The sequence below is a fragment of the Mytilus galloprovincialis genome, chromosome 3 (genome assembly GCF_965363235.1).
Source record: "Mytilus galloprovincialis chromosome 3, xbMytGall1.hap1.1, whole genome shotgun sequence".
In the NCBI taxonomy this organism is placed as follows: Eukaryota; Metazoa; Mollusca; class Bivalvia; order Mytilida; family Mytilidae; genus Mytilus; species Mytilus galloprovincialis.
Window position 1 is genome coordinate 44,828,381 of NC_134840.1, and position 17,623 is coordinate 44,846,003.

Sequence of the window (17,623 nt, forward strand, 5' to 3'; positions counted from 1 at the left end):
AAAATGTAAACCTTTTGTTATTTATTGGAAAGTAGTATGCTTCTGCTTCATAAATATGTGCTGTTTTTGACAATACAATGCACATATATCGGGTACTAGCATCATTAAGACATTCTAAATTACTGATCTTCAAAATTCTAGAATTTTAGCATAGACGGTTTCAGTGTGAAATGAAAGTGGCCGCATTTGTGTTCATTCTTGATATTGAAATGTAAGTTGTGTTTGACAATACATAACATATATAAAGGTTGAGGATGAACACGGATGCGGCCACATTCATTTTTGACAAAACCATCTGAAAAGTGACATTTTTTGGCATATTTGATAGATTTCTCATATTTAAGCATGAATCGGAGCGTTTTTCATGAGTAAATCAGATATAATCTTTCACATCAACTAATTGAATCAACTGAAATAGACACTTAAGTGTTCAAAAAGTGTCACAAATTTTTCGTCAGATAAACCTGAAATTTGAGGCCAAAATCAGCCAAACCAGACCTACTCCTTTGTTCAAACAACATTTTTAGAAATGATATTTAGTTATTTCTGTAAACATTTCCGTTAAAAAAATCTTAACGGAAGGGGACATAAGATTCGTTGTTTCAGTATGAATCAAATGGTTTAGATGAATACAGTGAAGATAATAATTATTGCCTTCTGCTTCTTTCACTGGTACATTATTATATTTTTGGCTTAAGGAAGAGTGTTAAATACAAATTATTGAATATTGCTATTGTTATTCGCACCTATTTCGCGTATAGGTGCTACCTTGTTATTCCAAGTCAATATCACAATTAATGTTTTCATTTGATTCTTTTCGTTTTTCGTTTCTTGATTAAGAATATTTACACTTTTATCGAAACAATCACTGCTAACATTGGAATTATGAACATCTCTTTGCATTAAAGCATGATATATATTAACACCAAAATATGTCATAATGGTAAATCAAAGTAATAAATAGGATTAATTTATATAAAACCCAGATATGAAACTAAAAGTTCCAAAATATTTTGAGCGATCATAGTAAGGTAATGTTTTCTACTTATCTATTTTCTTTTGTATTTATTAAAGTAGCTATTTCTTATAACTATGAAAATATTCAATATTTGATGTAAATTATAATGTTTCATGTATTTTCCGAGGATTTTCTTTGGTATATTTAAAATGTTTTTAGATATAAATTGCATGTCAAAAAGTTAAATCAAAACCGCAATGTAACTTTTTTTCATATTTATGTTTTGAAAAAAAAAATTTGAATAACGAAGGGAGTAGGAGGTCAATAAGAATCGAACATACTTGTACGTTCTAATGGTTTAGTAACACCGACCAATACAAGTGTATTTTTCCTTCGATTATTGTAAAAAAAATGCACACAAAAACAGTGATAAATAAGACGATCTTTCTTTATTTTTTTTCTAGCTAAAACTTCAAATAATTTAAAACTAGAAAACAATGTTTAATATTTATAAATATCATTCATTTATTTTTATATAAGTTTGTAATATGAATACTGTTGCATTATAACATAGGATTTTCTAAACTTGAAATTTAATATTTCATATTGACAAAGTTAAAATGACCTTAGACTGTTTTTGTAACATTCGACCTTTTAATATTTTTTTTAAAACATTTAAAACTAAGTCTTGGACTAATTTTAAAGATTATTGCAAAAATAGTGTAAGCCAACGTGTTTCGATTATTATACTTTTAGTCGTTTAATCCTAAATATTAATTTTGTTTTTGTCGCCCATTTGAGGTCACGTCTTCGAATACCCTACATGTTCTTTCATTCAAACTTTGACAATATTTTTAACATGATCACTAATGTAAAATAAAAAGTTCATAAATACTTATTATTCTATGTTATCAAATTCCTAAAAAATATCTTGTTGTTGTAATAAGCAGCACGAATACACATTTGAAACTTCAATATCTTTTTTAAAATCGCCGCTTACAACACACCTACAATTTATTTGTGTTCATTTTTGTGTTTTGTTAGTTATTGATAGAGCCCATACCAAGCTACCTTAATCTTTTTATTTTAATTAAAGTCAATTCTTTTTATTTCGGCACGGGACGTTTGCGCTTTTTCATAGCACATTTGCGCTTTTTATTTTGGACACTTCCGCTTCAAATCATAGGACATTTGCGCTTTTGCAATTTTTTGTATTTATCACTTCCTCTTTTATACCGGCTTGGGACCGGCAGGTTTGACCTGACAGAGTAAAAGTCATATTTTCTATATGGTTAAAAGTTTAAAAATCTTTCACAGTGTATTTCATAGAACATTCAGGTCATAGCACATTGCTATATGTTTAAAAGCTTATATACAGCTAAAAGTAAACATTCTAAAGACATAAAACACGTACAGTCATCACAGGTCAGTTTTCGCTAAATATCTAAAGCCTAAGGAGTGAAAATATTTAGCTCTTGTTATCTGTTCTGACTGGTTTTCGTCCTTATTTCAAATACAAAAATCAAGTTTCTCTTTCTCAGTTCTTGACTGGAGTGCCTGTTTATCAACATAACGTAATTCACCGACTGTTGTTCAATGATACTCTTCAAAAAGATAAACATAGCAGTATGTGTCAAGAAAATCGTGATTCAACTGTCACATAATTTTCTATCAGGTAGTCTGCAAATTTTGAACATCTAAGTTCTTTTATACATAGGTAAAAAGCGGAAATGTACGATCACTTTAATATAGGTGAATCAAAATCCAAAGCGCAAATGTCCATAGTATATTTGAAGCGCAAATGTCTTATCGTTTTACAGGTAAAAAAGCGCAAACGTCCTGTGCCCTTTTATTAAGTCTCCCAAACAAAGTTTGGAGACTTATTGTTTTTGCTCAGTTCTTCTTATTTTTATTATAAGGTCTTTCCACTTTTCTGTGGAAAGACCTATTGTTTTTCTTCTATTTTTTTTTTCTTCTGCCTAATTTTGTTCTTGCGATAAATATTTGTTTCGCAATATGTCGCTTGGATAGAATGAAATTCATAACAGTGTGGTCGACGGTAAAACGTTTATTAGTAATTGTACTGAAAATTTTACCTATAACTTGTTTGTCGTGGGCGATGATTTTATGCTCACTCAGTCTATCGGAGGCCTTCAAGTGGGGATTTAAATAATCATTTGTTACACATTTTGATACATAAAATGAAACTTTCTTTTCACAAATCATTTAAGCAATTTATTTTAAATAATTGTTATACCATCACTTACAACAGTTTCACTTTTAAGAATATTAATGTCCAGAGCTGATATCAATAAATAATAATAATAATAAAAAGTTTATTCATGGTAAAAAAAAAACAAAAAAACTTTTAAGTTAATGGAGACCCGCGTTATTTCAGAAAATATCTTATTGATTAAGAGAACAAAAACTTCTACGTTGTGATCATTTAAGAGTGGCCTTCTATTTATTCAATGCTAACCATGTGGGTTTGTTTTTTTTTTATATACCATAAATCGATTCGTTCATTCAGATATTTGTCAGTTTGCCTTGGCTCTTCAAGTCCAACACACAACTTCTCACGAAATTGGTATTTTTCTTACAAAAATTACATCCATGTGATGTATTCTTTTCATGGAGAATGAATGTTGCACCTTATTTTATTTGTTATCGTTTTTTTTTTGTGTGTATCATTGACGTATAAGACAACCTGAATCTTCTTTATACAAATTTAAAATATACGAGATGGCAATTATGACACAAAATAACTAAATTAAACTTACAGTAGAAGAAAGATAATGAACATCGCTTTTATAGTCTTCTAAATATCGAAGACACGTGGTCTTTTTAAAAATGATGTAAATTTATAAAGGAAACAACAAACAAAATAGTTCGAATATTTATATTGGAAAAAGTAACGGTGTGTAAATCATAACAATTATTTTATTTCAATGAAAATCAAACTGTTGAATTTTTCCGCTGCGAGCAAATTTTTAATTTTGGTTGTATTTTTAAAATCATTAAATCTTGTATTCTTGTTGGAAGCTGCACTGTGTAGTTTATACTCGGTTTTTTTAATTCCACACAAATCCAACACAGACAAAAAAAAATGGTAGGTTCAAGAAATAATTGATGCAAACTATACTTTATTGTAGTTTTAACATGGGTAGGCATTATATTCGTGATTATTTTTGCCCGAGCGATATCGAAAAACTATTATAAAAAGTGTCCTAGTTCAGTGAAAATGTACGTCATACTTATTTCCTAAACAAATAAATAAACAAACATTAATTAACATACAACACTACCAAAGGCCAGAGACTCCTTACTTGTATGATTTTGTAAAAAAATGCATCTTTTTAAAATAGTCGAAAGCAAAATTGTCTGTCCAATGGAAAAGTCGAAGCCCAAAAAAGATGAACAGTGCATTATAGAAACATAGAAGCTGGTTGCAAAAGTTGACGACAAGATCTATTTTATAACTTGAGTATGGCCTAATACTATTAACCTGAAATAAATATATTTATAGCAATTCCCTTGATACGAAAGATCTACATGTTGCCTTGGGCTTTTTTTTTCTTTTTTTTTTTGGCTCTTTGGTTGGGTTTTTGTCTCAATGACAATTCAATTTTCATTCTTATCATAGATATAACTGCATGTTAAAATAAGAATATGTAGTGTGATAGACAATCAGACACATTCTTTCTAGGGACCAACAGGCGTTATCAAGCTATAGGTCCCCGTATGGCCTTCGACCATTAGCAAAATACACACTTTATAGAATGAAAGCTCCAAGAGGTCTTGGCATGAAAAAAACAAACATAAAAGATGAGCGAAAAAAAAATAGGGATACCGCATGGAAATTGGAAAATGGTCCGCAACATTAATTTAGTCAACTCACTTAGTTGAAATTAAAGACCTGGCGAATTTTAGCCTTTTGCAATGGCTGTGATGTATGTTTAAAAAAAATCATGGTTTGTTTGGACATTTTTATAAATCAAGTCTTGGTTTTAAATTATTTGCAAGTAAGTTTTAAGTCATGAACAAATAATCACTCACAGAAAGACGTCAAATCCATCAACAAAAGAAAAAAAATAATAGACGACCGACAACGCACAGAATATCATGTATGTGTTCCGGACCATATGAGTATTTGGACCATACGCATATATCATGACCATAAGGGTATACTAATATGGTCCAACCATACACGTATGGTCCGACCGTACGCGAATGACGGGTATGGTCATGCGCGTATGGTCCAAATACTCATAAGGTCCGGAACATATTTTATTTGCGATCACAAATGCACGAAGACGTCCATTTCTATGTAAATTGGGTCGATTTTTTTATATAGATAAGATGAATGCGTTTCTGTTGCCAAGTGTTTTTCACAAGTATAGTAGCAGTATATTAGAACGGTTTAAGTTTCCTTTATACACCAAATGATACATTTTGCCACTACAATAACGTAAATGCATGCAAATTTCACAAGGTTTAATCCAAATAGCTTTCTTACTATCCAATAATTTATAAGTACGAAAAAGACAGGGCAGAAGTATATTTTGTCTTTATGTTTCGTATTTGCACAACTTTTGAAAGTGGATTATGCATTCGTTCTAAAATAAAATTAGACCAGATAAAAGTTAAAAGATTACATAACTCGACAATCGCAATTGTTAAATCGCTTTGACATCCGAAAAAGATAATCAATCAATACATGCATTGCAACTTTTAAAGCCAGTAAGTCGTTCTTTTTTCTGAAAGAACATGGCTTTGCGATATCTTATTATGAAAATTGATTGTCGAAACATAACAAAAACACAAGTAAAGGACGTTTAACTAATCAATATAAATCAAAACACAAATTCCTGATTAGTATTTCGAATGAAGTATTTTATATAGGCGTTGAGAACCTTTGGTGACCCCACGGTTTAAATGTTTACATTAAGGACGTCGTGAGCAATGGGCGTTATAGACGAACGTTCACCTAATCTGTCCCAGTCAATGGGATATTAAAGTGCGCCAATCAATGTCCACAGCCACACTGTTTATATGAATTCGATTCTATTTGGTATATGATATCGAACAGTTTATGCGCTTTTGAAATTTACCCTGCGTAACCGAATACTTTTCTTTGTAGGAGTTATCTCCCCAAACACTGTTTTCCTTGTGATCACGACTCCTTCGCAACCGTAAGAGATTACGACAAATTTATTTTATTAAATTGCTCGTTATATCCTTCGCATGATTTGTCCAATTTCGACCGAAGCAATATGAACGCTCCATATGAGAGTTATTTCCCCTTTTGTATTTGAAATTTTGAAATGTATTTTAAACTGGAACACCATAAGTGATAGAGACCTAGGATCTTTTGATTTGAGGTCCTTGGTCCAAAAAAAGGAAAATTAGGTCAAGGTCAAAGGTCAAGGTCATATTCTAATTTTTGAATTAGGCTTATTTCCACTCATTTCCAGAAACCGTATAAGATATCGACAAATTATTTTGACATGTCGTAACTTAATAATTTTAGTTGAAAAATGCGTAGACAATGAATGGGAGTTTTTGCCCCTATCATATCTAAAATTATGTGTAAAGTGATATAACTTATTAACCATACGTATTAGAGACCTAGGGTCTTTTGATTTGATATCCTCAGTTTGTGACCCTCAAATTGAGGTCAAGGTTATAGGTTAATTTGACGTTCTAGATTTTGACCTTGGCTTTAAATTCATATCTACACATCATAAAGCCATATGAACTGACATTTTAGACTGATTTTAATATTTTAATATCAAAATAGATATTCACTGGTGGAAAGACCTTCAATTGTTCTCTGAACAATTGGTTTTTAATTATGGCACCCTCAACGGAGTTGGGGTGACATATTGTTATTCTACGTTTCTTTTTTTTCTTATTATTATTATTTTTTTTCTTGCAACAAATTTTGTCCAGGTGATTTCTCGAAATCAAATGGACCAATGTTGATGGAACTCTACTATAGTAAGGACCCCCAGGTGCAGAGTTGCAGGAAGCATGGAATGGTTCAAGATGGCTACCGTTTCCATGGAAACAGAACAAATGTGAAAAAATCCAGTTTTTTGTTTTGGTGAACTGTTTGGGTATGCTTTATCTCAGAATCATTATATTTTAATACAATGTAGGTGCCCACTATATACAGGTGTTGGATGATTTTGGTGATCATTGGAAGTACTATGTTGCCATGGAAACTACTCCAAAAATTTCGAAATTTTCGAAATGCTCCAAAATTCAGGAAACTTCACAGTAACGATGAGCAACATTGGAAGATGTGGCATTTGGCGTTGGAATTTCCAAAATATCTGTTGTTACCTTGGAAACAATGCAAAAAGGTCAAAACTTTGAATTTTCACAGAACATTCCAGAACATCAATGTTAAATTTATTCTAGAGACATTAAATGGTATACGATAATGGAGGAAAAAAATTGCAGCAGGGGTTTGACTTTGGAATATTCAAAATGGCCGCCGTTACCATGGAAACAGCAAAAATATGAAAAACTTCAAAATGCTTTAAATTTAATAACACTTATAACAAATGTTGCCTAGCTTATGTAGACTTGACTTTTGAGTTTGGAATTTTCAAAATGGCCGCCGTTACCATGGAAACAGCAAAAATATCCAAATTTCAAAATGCTTCAAACTTCATGAAACTTTGCAAAACTGTTACTAGACTTCTGTAGATGCACTATTTGACTTTGGAATTTTCAAACTGGCTGCCGCTCACCTGGCAATGGGGGAAGGGTGCCATCCGTTATTCAAAATGGCCGCCGTTACCATGGAAACAGCAAAAATATCCAAAATTTCAAAATGCTTCAAACTTAATGAAACTTTGCAAAAATGTTACTTGACATCTGTAGATGCACTATTTGACTTTGGAATTTTCAAACTGGCTGCCGCTCACCTGGCAATGGGGGAAGGGTGCCATCCGTTATTGCTAGCAATTACAAATCTAGTTCTTCTTCTTTTTCTTCTTCCGCCACTTTAAAAAATGAACTTGTCCGCAGCGTTTCTCCAAAACCACTTGTCAGATTTACTTAAGGTTTCATAAAATGTTAGACTAATATGTCTAGGTAAGCCATTAATCGTTCGTGTGTGCAATGGGGTCTATTAAGGGGTATTTTGGGGGGCCGAAAGAAGGGAGGGGTTTACTATAGAACCCTATGGGATTTTATTTTCGAAAATTTTCAAATCAATATAACTTGAAAACTTTAAGTGATAAACACACACAGTCTTCAGAAATGATCATAGGACAATAAAACAAATCACATGAAATATTGGGGGAATCCCTGGGGGTCATTCCCACCCCTTCAAATTTGGAAATATGCTATTATCTTGTGAACGGTCCAAATCCCTTCCCTAAACCATATAAATTCTGGAATGGGACGATAAAACAAATTTAATGAAATAAAAGGGAAGTCCCAGGGGGTCACCCCACCCCATTCAATTTGAGAATGTGCTATTATAATGTAAACAGTCCAGATCCCCACCCCTAAACCATATATATTCTTGTAGGGGACAATAAAAAAAATGAAAAGAAATAAAAGGGATGTCCCTAGGGGGTCACCCCACCCCCTCTTGTTTGAAAACTTGTAAATGGTTCATATCCCCACCCCTAAACCATATATATTCTTGTATGGAACAATAAAACACACAAATGAAATATAGGGAGAGCATTGGAGTTACCCCCACCCCGTTCAATTTGAGAATGTTCTATTTTTTTGCAAACGGTCCAGCTCCCCACCCATAAACCATATATATTCTTGTAGGGGACAATACAACAAATCAAATGAAACTGAAGGGAAGTCCCTGGGGTCACCCCCACCCCATTCAATTTGAGAATGTTCTATTATCTTGTAAACGGTCCAGATCCCCAACCCTGAAACATTTATTCTTGTAGGGGACAATATAACAAATGCAATGAAATAAAAGGGAAGTCCCTAGGGGGTTACCCCACCCCCTCTTGTTTGAAAACTTGTAAACGGTCAAGATTCCCACCCCTAAACCATATGTATTCTTGTATGGGACAATTAAAAAAATCAAAAGAATATGGGAGCTTTGTTTGGGAGACTTCGTAACAGCATCCTGTTACAATTACTTCTTGTTTAAATTTACCTTCAGTAGAACATGTTTGCATAACAGCAAACTTTAAGGTTTTTTCTACATTTCTTTCTTATTAAACTTAACTTTTATTCGTATAAGCTATTAATATATTCAAAACGTATACATATACTATAATAATCAAACACTTTTCTTGTACGACAGAAGTGAGACTTAATGAACGATATAAACATTTTTGAATAAAGTTGATTTTGAATAACACCTTCAACTAAATGACATTTTTTTTGTATTTTTTCCAGAACAATTACAATGGAACCCTTGTTTCAAAATACATCGGGAACACCATTGAAGACCTCAGCGGACAATACATCATCAGTCTACTGCAATATAACTTGTCAGACAAGCGAATTACCCGCTATATCCGCGAGAACCGTATACGACGATGCATTAGAGGGTCTAGAATATGTCAATATTATCCTTTTACCAACATGTCTTGTAGTTGGAGTTTTTGGAAATCTGATCACAATATTCATAATGAATAGCAAAGCCTTTACCAAAATGGGATCCCGTTATTTCCTTGCAGCTTTAGCTGTATCAGATGTGACGCTCCTTCTGGCACAACCCTTCAACAAGATGTTTGTTTTAGAGCTCTTTGGACGCGATCTACGTGCTTTATCCGAAGATGGTTGTAAATTATTCTTCTGGTTCTTTCGAACGGGGAAAATGACGTCGTCGTGGTTTGTTGTTTATGTATGTCTGGAAAGATTCACTGCAGTCGTGTTCCCGTTTAGGGTAAAGATCTTTTTCAGTAAACGAAACTGCTTGATAGGAATTGCAGCTGTTTATTTTGTCATTGGGGGCTTTAATGCCGGTTGGACATATTGTTCAAAGATTGACAGCAAAGGTGTATGTAATCCTGATAGTTTTGATAAGAAGGACCCACAAGCAGTGACATTATACAGGAGCATGCTAACAGCTGGATCTAGTCTTTATTCTCTGATTCCTATAATCATTATAGTAACAGTTACACCCATAATTCTTGTCAGTTTAGTAAGACGCAGCAAAGCTCGGAAGAAACTGACAAATACAAAAGGAAACAGCTCCGATCTAACAAGGGCCACGACAATGTTGGTCTCCGTCATGGTTACATACGTCATATTTGTTACCCCGATCACAGCATTGCATAATATAGCTTTCTACATAGGAGTAGATGCTTTTGGACAAAATACAAAGAAGTTTCTTATCTTTCGGGACGTCTCTCAAATACTGGAACAGCTTAATTATACCGTGAACTTCTTTCTTTACGTCTGTTCATCCAGTCCATTTCGAGCTGGAGTATCACAGATTCTGCGACTCGATAAAATATTGGACGGACTTCAAAGATTGACCTCAAGAAGCCGATCAACTGATTCAAAAACAAAGTCGTCTCAGATTTCAAAATCATCTGACAAAGGAACACAAGAAAAACAAAAACCCATAGACGAAGAGAAAAGAGCATCGTCGTTAAAAGTTTTGCAAGATTCTGGCGATAACGCAACCAGTGCGTGTACACCAGTGTACAGCACGACTCAAGAGCAAGATAATGAAACAGGTACAAATTCACCAGATGGAAGCGCGACTCCATCAGAAGATAATGAAAACGGAATGTGTTCACCAGAAGGTTGTGCGACTCCAGACAAAATTAGTAACAATACAGTGATTTATAATAATGTCCCATGATTTACATTTAAAAATTGGGACGAAAGTTATGTAAATATGTATTTAAATTATTTATTCAATTAATGTTCTTGCTGAAAACCAAAAACTTTACGCATAGAGATGTGTGTGATAGAATTAATTTGAATACAGACAAACTACTTTTTTTATTGTTTCACCTTATTCTGGAAATAAATGTTAAAACGAATGTTTTTGATATTATGTTTTTTCCAGATATCAATGTGTTAACTGAATCTCTTACTTAGACACTCACTTTGTAAAAGAGGGGCAAAGATACCAGAGGGATATTCAAACTTATAAATCGAAATTGAACTGACAACGCCATGGCTCAAAAAGAAGAAGACAGACAGACAGACAAACAATTATAGTACACAAAACACAACTGGGAAAATTAAAACCGAGCAACACGAACCCCACCTAAAATAAAAACTGGGGGTGATATCAGGTGCTCCGGAAGCTTGTAAGTAGTATTTGAGTTTGAAAAGGTTTTTGTATATATAATATGCCAAAATCTGTTGAAAATTATAGTGATAGTCGCTTGGTTTATATCTTATTTGTTGTGATCAAGAACTCTCAATTGTCGACGTTTGAAGGTCCGGCTTACAAGACACCGACGGCAATACTTTATCTGAGTCTCACCTATTACAAAACATTTACACAATATTACAACTTCACATATAAAACAAGATCCACTCTAAAAAGAGTTATACAGCTATAATCATACAGATGTTCATTCTGAATGATAATCATACAGATGTTCATTCTGAATGACTATTTTGAATCGCGTACATACTAAGGTTCTGTACATTTTAGAAGATGCGCAATGGAGGTAATTAATTATGAGAGTTACAAGTATTGACTATGAATTAAGTTTGAAATATTTCAACATACCAGAAGATCACATTGTGTTGCGTGAAATTGTAAAATTTTCTATCGTTTATAGTCTCATCTAATTGGTTTGTCTAAACTCTGATAGACCTACATTTTTTGAAAGGTGATATTTTCAAACCAATTTCCTGTTCTTTAAAGGTGTCTCGGAATTGAATAGACAAATTCTGTATTTTGGTGTTTGGTTTTAAGGATGAATAAGTATAAATATAAGGAAATGTTGTATGATTGATATTCAGACAACTATTCACCAGAGCTGAAACGAGTTGAACGCAAGCAAAAAGGATTGCTATTTTTTCTAATTTATTTCCTTTTTTCATCAACAAATTGCAACGACTGCAAGGTATTTATATACAGTTAATGTTAAACAAGATTCTTTATTTCTTACAAAATCAAGTTAATGGTACAAAGAAAGATATTTTTACGTATATAATAACATACAGATTCTGTATTGATTGAGCAATCAAAACTATATGGAATATTCTTTTGTAACGAGGCAAACATATGGAAATAAATCATTTTGGAACCAAAAAACGAAAACATGAGAAACCACGCCATCCTTTTAACACAGCTATCAAACTCTTTCATTTAGAAAAAAATCAAAAACATAATTTAGTCTTAGATGCATGTTCTAGTCTTAAATGCATGATTTTAGTTTTCGATGCACGATTTTTTTTATTAGTTGTTAATGGCTTTGAACTAGCTGTCAGTAACTGCGAGTACTCTTATATCAGTACTTCGTGTCCTTTTGTTGTTGGGATAATCATATACAAGAACCCGGCCACGTCCACTCGGTGTTTTTGTTAGATGTATTTCTAATTGTATCCATCTGATGAGTTAAGCCTTTTTCAAAACATCTTTATTTTATTTTTAAACACAAAAAAACAAAAAAACAAAAAAGCACAAAAGGATTATCCAGTTACATCCCTATCTATATTTCAATGCCTCGTTCACACGTACATTTAATTCGAATTGAATTCGGATCGAATGCGAATCGAATTCGCTAATCGCGTTCACACACTCTTCATTTTTAATTCGAATTATCCAATTCGCATTAGAAACACATTTTTGTTAATACGAATTAGAAGTTAACGTCGTTTGGACAGTAAAGCGAATTTGATGCGCAAATTTTGCAATTCGAATTAAAATTGACGTTAGGACGTAAAACGTTTCGAAGGCAAATCAAATTCGAATTACGTGTGAACTCAGCATAGATATCACATATTCATGTCGAAAAGTATTTGCAAAACTAACTAGACATATTTCTTTCGTAGCAGCCATCAACATAGATCAAGTACTTAAAATAATTGACAAAAAAGACATTAGCTGGTATTCAATAAAAGTTTTTTCAAAAACATTCCATACATTGTCAAATTCAGTTATCTTTTTAGCTCACCTGACCCAAAGGGCCAAGTGAGCTTTTATCATCACTTGTCGTCCGTCGTCCGTCGTCCGTCGTCGTCGTCGTCGTCGTCGTCCGTCGTCGTTAACTTTTACAAAAATCTTCTCCTCTGAAACTACTGGGCCAAATTAAAGTAAACTTGGCCACAATCATCATTGGGGTATCTAGTTTAAAAAATGATTGGCGTGACCCGGCCAACCAACCAAGATGGCCGCCATGGCTAAAAATAGAACATAGGGGTAAAATGCAGTTTTTGGCTTATAACTCAAAAACTAAAGCATTTAGAGTAAATCTGACAGGTGTAAAATTGTTTATCAGGTCAAGATCTATCTGCCCTGAAATGTTGAGATGAATCGGACAACCCGTTGTTTGGTTGCTGCCCCTAAATTGGTAATTTTAAGGAAATTTTACTGTTTTTGGTTATTATCTTGAAAATTATTATAGATAGAAATAAACTGTTAATAGCAATAATGTTCAGCAAAGTTAGATTTACAACTAAGTCAACATGACCGAAATGGTCATTTGACCCCTTTAGGAGTTATTGTCCTTTATAGTCAATATTTAACCATTTTTCGTAAATCTTAGTAATCTTTTACAAAAATCTTCTCCTCTGAAACAACTGGGCCAAATTAATCCAAACTTGGCCACAATCATCTTTGGGGTATCTAGTTTAAAAATTGTGTCCGGTGACCCGGCCATCTAACCAAGATGGCCGCCATGGCTAAAAATAGAACATAGGGGTAAAATGCAGTTTTTGGCTTATAACTCAAAAACCAAAGCATTTAGAGCAAATCTGACACGGGCTAAGTTGTTCATCAGGTCAAAATCTATCTGCCCTGAAATTTTAAGATGAATCGGACAACTCGTTGTTGGGTTGCTGTCCCTAAATTGGTAATTTTAAGGAAATTTTACTGTTTTGGGTTATTATCTTGAATATTATTATAGATAGAGATAAACTTTAAACATCAATAATGTACATCAAAGTTAGATTTACAAATAAGTTAACATGACTGAAATGGTCAATTGACCCCCTAAGGAGTTATTGTCCTTTATAGTCAAGTTTTAACAATTTTTAAAAAATTGTAAATTTTTACTAACATTTTCCACTGAAACTACTGGGCAAAGTTCATTATAGATAGTGATAACTGTAAGCAGCAAAAATGTTCAGTAAAGTAAGACGTACAAACACATCACCATCACCAAAACACAATTTTGTCATGAATCCATCTGCTTCCTTTGTTTAATATTCACATAGACCAAGGTGAGCGACACAGGCTCTTTAGAGCCTGTAGTTATAGTTAGTTCTTATGTTGTACTGTTACACCACTGTTCCTGGTTAATGGAGGGTTGGGTTCCCGCTAACATTTTTTAACCCCTCCACATTCGGTATGTATGTGCATTTCAAAAGTCAGGGGTCTGTATTTCAGTGGTTGTCGTTTGTTGATGTGTTACATATTTGTTTTTGGTTCAATTTTTTGTACATAGGTTAGGCCGTTTGTTCTCTCGTTTGAATTATTTTGAACGTGTCATTTCGGGGCCTTTTATAGCTGACTATGCAGTATTGGCTTTGCTTAATGTTCAAGACCGGACGGTGACCTACAGTTGTTAATTTCTGTGTCATTTGGTCTTGTAGATAGTTGTCTCATTTGCAATCATACCACATCTCCTTTTTTACATATCCTTAACAAAGCCAAACTTTTATCTCGAAAGTACGTGACACTGCTTCTGAAGAACCAGGAAATAGAACTGATGCGTCATGGTTACTAATCTCTGAAGAATTCGTAAAACATCATTGTAATTGTTTAGTGTCATCCTGATGTTTCAATGAAACGATGTTATAACAAAGAAACTTCATTTGTTAAAAACTGAAATGTATTCACGAGAGTATACAATACAACAACCATTTCAATAACTATTTACTTAAGGATATTATAAATTAATGGTCTTAAACAGAAACAAAACAAGCTGTCATGGGAACATCTTTCTAAGTTAAAGCCTTTATAGAATTATGTGTATCCAACTGGATTTTTTTCTTTATTATTAAACATTCATTGGTATCATAAAAATATTTCGAGTAACTTTAATGTAAAATCAATGATACATAGGTTTTCAATAGCAAACACTATTTACATGTCATAACTTTACTTCAAATCTTAAAAAAAAAACAGCGTGGAATAGGTTCTACAATAAAACATGTGTATATGTACATGGAGTTTTCTGTTAATAAAACTCCGTCGTCTCATCAAAATCTTCAAAAACGAAAGCGCGAGTGGGAAACTGTGATAAAAGAAAGGTTAAACAAACGTAGGAATAAGATAGTGTTAAATCATTCTGAAGGGAAAATGCAATAAACTTAACAAATGGAAACGCATGGACAATACAAAAAAACACAGCTATTATCTCACTCATTTTTCACGTCCTCCATGGTTCTCAGTGGCGGATCCAGGAAGGGGGGGGGGGTTCCGGGGGTTGGAACCCCCCTTTTTTTTGGCCGATCAATGCATTTGAATTGGAGCATATAGTTGGAACCCCCCCTTTACTCTGTGTTGGGACCCCCCCTTTTTTAAATGGCTGGATCCACCACTGGTTCTGTGTTAATTGTTTATTAAGGTCACGTTCGGTAAATGTCGGCAATCAAACACGAAAGTTTCTATGTTCTGGATTCGTAATCATTGTTAAAAGAAATCGTGCATAGAGATCTTAATTGAGTGTATGTGCATGAATTGGTTCAATAATTTCCTAAACTTTATATTGAAAAACTCATAATGATGAAGACATAATCTTTCAATCAGTTTAATTGAGGCCTGGAGGTAACCGCTAGTAGTCCTTTGTTAATTTATGTCGATCATTGTCAATTTGCTTATCACGTTCGCAAGCAATTAAGCAACACAACAAAAAGACCGGTAATAAAAAGTACAGACGATAATGTCCAGTCAATAATATATTTCTATTAATATCATTGATAGTCACTTAAAAAATGTTTGATCTTAATTGAACATAACAAACACTTTAGCATTCGTACATTACAGCAAGCACATATAACCTTTCTGTGTACAAGCACGACAGACTACTTTTACGTAGTTATATGAATATCTTATGTACATACGCTCCTAAGTAGAGTATTGTGTGATTATGCGTGATTGACATATGACCTTTTGAGGATTTCCGGCATTGCTTATGTTAATGGATCATAAAAGAATGTTCTAGTAGAAGATGTACTTCATTAATTTGTCAAACTATAACCATGTTATATATTACCCTCTGTCGTAATATGCACATGCTATGTTGGTTTATTAAAGCATCTACCAGAATTTATAAATCATCAGAACTAACAAGGTAAGCGATGTTAATTTTTCATTTTGTTTTATATTGCCTTTTCTTTTACAGCTATATGTAAAGGATAAAACTGTTCTTATAGATTCAGGATTCAAGTATATTCATATTCAAGATATTCACAGCTGTATAAAACAATGTGTCCTAATTTGGTCATAAAAATATGGAATAATCATTCATTACCCCAGGGTAAAATTACAAATATTTATTTCATCAGACTTAAAAACAAGGAGAAATGCGAGGCATGTTGAATATTGATTTAATATTTCGTTTCAAGTACAAATAAAAAGGAAGGACCAATTTCATCTGAATGTACTTATCACAAGTTTTCATTTTCGAACAGCCTCCGACTGTAAATTAACAGTTCAAAGTGGGACTGTTGTATGTGTGTACTTTTAGATTAAAACAATATCATGGTGTTTCTGAACAAAACACTGTGACAATAGAAAAGTTCGTGTCCCGAACCTTCAATCACAGGCACTTAACTCTTAAAAAAAGTGCATGTGTCTCCAATTCAGGATTTTCTGTCAGTCATGTCTGTTTTTTTCTGTTTATGATCTGTTATATATTTTTTCGTTTGAAATGTTTTACAATTTGTCATATTTAAGCCTTTTGTAGCTGAATATACGGTATCAGTTTTGCTCAATTTTAAAGGTTGTATGGTAACCCAAAGCTGCTCACATTCACTTTATTTGGACTGTAGTGGAAATTATTTCAATGGCAAGCATATCTCTTTCTTTTTATTCTTTTATTGTCAATTTTGAAAATGTATGGCCATTTTAGTTTTAAAACTGTAGCGTAAAAGGAGTATATTTGCTTTAAAAACTTCGTGCATATTGCAGCAGCAAATGCGAAACATGTTTTTTTGTTAAGATCGATCGATTGAATGCTAAGATTATTCAAATCAATTCTAAATGTTCGCGCTCTATAAATAACATCTCCGTTAAAATGAGAATTGAATATCCCGTTTGTAATAAGTTTTCTAAAGAAACATTGAGATTGAACTTTAACTTATTTATAAGTTAGAACAGTGGTCAATGAATTCTTGAAAAATACTGTACAGTTCTAACAATAGACAGACGTCAAAGAAGTGGGTTTATTATGTTTGTTTCTTTGTCTTTCAGATCATGAACCATGGTATGTTCCAGAATGAAACGAACTTTTCATCTTATCCTGATAAACTCATTAATAACAAAACAGCAATTAGTTTGAATATTTCACCAGAATCATT

The 17,623-nt window shown here is 33.1% G+C and overlaps 1 protein-coding gene across 1 annotated transcript; it reads left to right on the plus strand.

Annotated features, from left to right (window-relative positions):
- The first annotated feature begins 948 nt into the window (after nucleotides 1-948).
- Nucleotides 949-10,956, plus strand: LOC143066440 (neuromedin-U receptor 2-like). Its single transcript, XM_076239366.1, has 2 exons — nucleotides 949-1,031; nucleotides 9,353-10,956. Exon 2 carries the CDS (start codon nucleotides 9,363-9,365, stop codon nucleotides 10,770-10,772), a length of 1,410 nt encoding a protein of 469 aa, XP_076095481.1. The 5' UTR covers nucleotides 949-1,031; nucleotides 9,353-9,362; the 3' UTR covers nucleotides 10,773-10,956.
- The last annotated feature ends 6,667 nt before the right edge of the window (nucleotides 10,957-17,623 follow it).

Coding starts and splice junctions, on each gene's coding strand:
- LOC143066440 (XM_076239366.1), top strand. CDS start 9,363: ATGGAACCCTTGTTTCAAAATACATCGGGAACACCATTGAAGACCTCA.